We start from the raw sequence: 5,014 nt of genomic DNA, 5'->3' as shown, positions 1-5,014 counted from the left end.
CTGTACTAATATGTGTAGGTCCCCGTAATTCGAGTGAGATTGTCATGGCGCAAAAGCAGATATGGTCCGGTATTCCCTTGTTCCCTGTATTGGTTATGTTCTTCATTTCTCGTCTAGCAGAAACTAATCGAGCTCCGTTTGATCTCCCAGAAGCGGAAGCTGAATCAGTTGCAGGCTATAATGTAGAATATGCGCGGGATGCGATCCTTAATAGTCCACTGTTGGCGGAAGCCAATGTCCCGGGGTCCCGGGGACTCATTCTGACTGAAACAAGGGGTGGGTCTTTACCAACTTAAAAATCTAAGATTTTAGGTAAGCCAAAAAAACGTGAGCGGGCATGCGAAGAAAGCTACACGAGCCTTATTGAAAACTCAAGTTCATTTTTTATTTTATATGTATTCTATTAATGCGCTCAAGCATGCGAAGAAAGCTACAAGCGATAAAAGCCCTTTCTATTTTATTAGTAAAGAGCTTTTATTGCTTGTTTAGTAAAGTCACGCTTTTAATTTTGATAGGAGTAGGTGCTTGCTGGGGCACTCTTCATTCTTCATTCGAAACTAATGAATGTCGGGTCGGGGGTTTCTGCCTTGTTATCAAAAAGGGAGTTGGGTAAAGCAAACTCCCTCCTTGGACGAGCACGGGGCTTAGTCAAGTAGAACCGGGTTGCGCTGCTTGATGCTCCGATCGAAAACAAATCAGTGGGGCCATGCCGGTACGAGTGAATATGCGTTAAAAAGGTCAATCCCTCCCCTACGACACCAAAAAAACCGGGCCGAACTTCTAACAGCCCGCCCGCTTCCATAGAAAAATATCGTGGCAACGTAGACCTAAGTGGTCATATATATTGGATCTTGGGGAACCATCACAAGTGCGGCCGGCCTATATTTAAACGAGAATGCCGTGTCGTCCAGCGGAGCCTAGAAGAAGGTGACTCGCGCAGACAGCTGACTCCTTCTTTTCAATAGAAAGGAATAGCCAAACCAACCCAGCTGGCTGGTCAATCTCAGAGATCTTATCGGCCGGCAAACCTGAGACGGACGACCACGGTCCCGACCTTATCAGCACCGGAGGTGTACTAATCAATGAACCCACCCCCGAAACCTACTTTCTTTTCTGACAAAATCCACCAAGCCTAACCGGTCACGACATGTTGTTGTGATTGAGTTTGAGGGACTTTCGCTGACAAAATCCATCCATAAACCTAGACCCCGGCTACTTTCGTAACCAAAGCGTCAAGACAACAGCCAAAGGTGACCTTTGGATTCTTAAGTAGGGGGCAAAGAGGAGCACGTAGGAATGCCGACCACTACATAAGCCACTGGTGGCTGAGAGAAAGCGAGCAGCACCTTGTATAGGTTGGGCGGAGCTTGAAGAAGCGAGCCCCTATCAGAGAAAGCCATTGCGCGCTAGCCTAGCTAGCTAGCTTCAGCTGGCTGTTATGTTAGTTGTAGCGCGCCTTCCCTCCTTCTCTCACTTCGGAAAGATTTCGCAGTATTTTCTTATGATGACCTGGTCGAGAGAGTACGATACATCGGTGTAAAAGATGGAGTGGGATCTGTGAGGTTGGTTATAGTAAGGCCTGGCCGGAAAGTCTTCTTGCCTCTATCATTGAAGGAAAGGTTGGTCAACAATTTGGAGAGTTTGCTTTTCTTTCATCTTTCTAAGAGCAGTTTGTTTGATCAAACAGGGATCAAACCGCTCCTGGTGTTCGAACTAGTCATTAATGGTCGGCTTCATTGGTATCCTTTTAGTATGCGTTGCGAACACTTTCATTTTTAGCGTCTCATCTTATCTAGAGAAGCGAAACTCGAACGGATAGAGCAGATGGTCCAACTACATAACTTTTTCTTTTTCATTACTTCTATGGTCGTGCCTCGTGGCACGGCAGCACCCTTACTATTGAAATGGTTCGTCAGTAGAGATGTTCCCACAGGTGCCCCTTTTTCCAATGGGACTATAATTCCTATTCTTATCCCTTCATTCCCTCTTTTGGTCTATCTACATTCCAGGAAATTCATACGCTCCATGGACGGAGCAAAAAGTGGAGTCTTGGTCAGAGCAAGCCGCCCTATTCTATTACCAGACATAATTGGGAGAAGCTCATCCGAAACTAGAGCTGGAAACGCCTCATTTCGTTTCGTTCCCGTTCTTCATTTCCTTCTTATCGAATCCAAGGGGGACTTCTCATATTTAGAATCTTTCTGCGGTGTGCTCTGTTTACTATTCTTTCGTACTCTCTTCTCTTTACCACGCGATAGGTCAGCAAAGCGTGAGCGGGCGCGGAGAAGGATACACCAAAGACTTAGGCCTAACCCTAACGGGAATGAGCAACAACGAAATGACAAGATGGGGTGCTCCGGGCACCCCCATTTAGAAAGAAGGGTCGAAGGTTTTGGGCCTGTAGCTTTCCCCGTCCCCCCTTCGTCGGGTGGTGCTTGTGTGGGGGGTGTGCCACCTGAACCTGAAATCGGGCTTGAAGCTCTCGCCTTACCAACGAGCCGACAGCTGATGGCTGTTGGTCACGACTACCACCAAAAAGCTCCAATGAAGATGAATATTTCACATTTTGGAGTGTGCATCTGTATGTTGGGTGTTCTTCTGTCGTGCGACCCGGCGGCTTATGTGCGACCTGTGGCCCACGCCTCCTATTTGTTCGGGGCGGGCGGCGTGAACTCTGACTCGATCCGGGTATTCAATCCCGCCGCTGAGATGCTCAGTTGACTCCTTAACCTTGATAGGAAGATGGCTTATTCAATAATTCGTGCATAAGGGTAAGGAACTTTGGATGAACTAATGCGAATGGGTGTAAGCCTCGCTGCTCGGAAACACCCAGTGCTGACCACACTGAGAGAGACGAAAGCGCAGGTAATGCCAGTTGGCGAAGTGGCGTTAAGCATCCCTAGCGGTACGAAAAGAGAGGTCGTGATGATATCATCTACGTCCGTACCGCTCCTCGCGGAGTAGATCCCGCATCCAACCAAGTCTTTGACCAGGGAACGGGATAATTCCCACTACCGCTGGAAGGCCAGCCGGGCCGTGAGCGCGGTGGGAACGGGCTTCCCAAAAAGCCAGCCCCGGGCCGGGGTCGGCATAGAATGAAGGGGATGGCCCTAATGTTGTGTTGGCAAAGCCAACTTCTTGGGTTGCGGGCGGAGAAGAGCGGACGTGGGGACTCAGACCGGGGCGCAGCGTAACTAAGAGAGCCATTCCATTTAGGGCGAGACAGAATGGGCGGGCACGAGCGGTCTGGTGTCCGAGCCAATTGGTCAGACGACGACTACTTCACTTATTAGATTAGTATTCGCCGCCTATCCCGAAAAAAAATGGGATGAAATAGAAAGAACGCGAAGCGCTAGCGCTATAGTATATAAATGGATTTTGGGGGGGATTTGCTTCTTCACAAGCTTATCCCCGCCCCGACCGGCAGCTGCTGGGTCTCCCCATCTCTCCTAAACTTCCCCCGGTCTTCGGCCCGAGCTGTATGAGGCAGAAACTCGCCCCACGTACGGTTCGGAGGCCGAGCCCCACCCCAGCAGTAATGGTGCGGCTTAGGTCAACTAACACAAAGAAGATACAGTTCACTCAACGATTGCCTTTGGGTTCCGAACTCCATATGGGGAAGGAGCGTTGTTGTTTCCGAGGTCTCGATCATTTACATGGACCCACTTCTCATTCCATTTGTGGGAATTTGATGATCTATAAACCGTCCCTAACGAACGATCGCCTCATGTTTGAGCATGATGAATCACTTCGTGCCGACCTGTTGCCAATAAACTTTCCGGCCTCATATGAGAATGGAAAACTGGATAATTTTCTGCATCGGTGGATGAAGAATAGCGAAAATAATAATTTATGGTTGACCATGTTCCCAGAAAAAAGATACTTTAGAGAAACAACGAGCACGACTGAAGTGGCTATACATACAAATCCATTTACGGATAGATATGCTTCGATTGGAACTGGAAGTTCCAGAACAGGCGGCTGGTATACCACCATAATTAAACTGCCTTTTATTTTTTTTATTCGGATAGGATTTATGTTGGCTTCGTCGGGAGGCTCGCGTAGTTTGTTACGTCAGCTCCAAAAGGATAAGTTGCGTTGGAATCGAGAAAGTTCCGTGGAATTCTTAATTGCATTAAAAAAATCAAAGGAGTCTTCAACCCTCTCAATCAATAGAGGCTAGATCGGACTAAGGAGAGAGACGGTTGAGTACGGAAGCGAAAACGGAGGGAGTGTGAGATAACATCATACAATAATTTTTGTATATATACTTATTAAAAATGACTTTTTTTAGGGTTGGGGTGGGCCGTGGCCCACCTTAGCCTATGAGTAGAGCTGTCAAAAATGGGCCGGGCCTAGAAAACTAACAAAAAAATGCACTCGGGCTTTTTCGGCCCAAGCCCATTTGGGCCATACAAAAGTTGGGCCGGGTCGGGCTGGCCCACCGGGCTTTGGGCCGGCCCATTAGCCCATATTTCTTCTTTTTTTTTTTTGTTAAAAAACAACATATTTTTTTTTAAAAATTATCAACTAATTTAAAATTTATTAACAAAAAAATATTTAATATATGGATGAATTTAGCTTACAGTTTTAAAATTTTAAATTTTATAAATTATTAATTTGATTTAATTGAAAGAATAATCTAGAGTTTAATTATTATTCAATGTTAATGTAAAAATTATTTATATTTTTATGTCCATCCAATCATATTTTAGCAAAAAAATAATGGTGAGTAATTAATACATAAGAAAATACATAAAAAAAAGTGAATAAATTTTAAAAATAAAATATAAACGAGCCAGGCCAGGCTGGCCCATGGCCCACCCGGGTCGGGCCGGGCTCTAGAATTCACGGTCCAATCATAAACAGGCTGGGCCAGCCCATTTGACACCTCTACCTATGAGTGGCTCGACCACTGAATTGATGGGTGGGTTATCATCATTTTTCTTAAACTGGGTTTTAGGCCCTGTTTGGACCAACGTCTTTTTTTTAGCTTATAGCACTTATCATGATC

The 5,014-nt window shown here is 46.1% G+C and overlaps 1 protein-coding gene across 1 annotated transcript; it reads left to right on the top strand.

Annotated features, from left to right (window-relative positions):
- The first annotated feature begins 1,692 nt into the window (after positions 1–1,692).
- On the top strand, positions 1,693–4,242 carry LOC120575874 (cytochrome c biogenesis CcmF C-terminal-like mitochondrial protein). Its single transcript, XM_039826663.1, has 2 exons — positions 1,693–2,602; positions 3,558–4,242. Exons 1-2 carry the CDS (start codon positions 1,825–1,827, stop codon positions 4,181–4,183), a joined length of 1,404 nt encoding a protein of 467 aa, XP_039682597.1. The 5' UTR covers positions 1,693–1,824; the 3' UTR covers positions 4,184–4,242.
- Positions 4,243–5,014: the final 772 nt, after the last annotated feature.

This window comes from Medicago truncatula, chromosome 6 (assembly GCF_003473485.1).
Source record: "Medicago truncatula cultivar Jemalong A17 chromosome 6, MtrunA17r5.0-ANR, whole genome shotgun sequence".
Lineage (NCBI taxonomy): Eukaryota > Viridiplantae > Streptophyta > Magnoliopsida > Fabales > Fabaceae > Medicago > Medicago truncatula.
Note: the sequence above shows the minus strand (reverse complement) of the source record. Positions and strands in the feature narration are given on the sequence as shown.

What these genes read in the sequence shown, in the direction of transcription:
- LOC120575874 (XM_039826663.1), top strand. Translation starts at nt 1,825, where the DNA reads ATGGTCCAACTACATAACTTTTTCTTTTTCATTACTTCTATGGTCGTG. An exon ending in TATGTTGGGTGTTCTTCTGT is followed by an intron (nt 2,603 to 3,557) that starts CGTGCGACCCGG and finishes GGCTTAGGTCAA; the next exon opens with CTAACACAAAGAAGATACAG.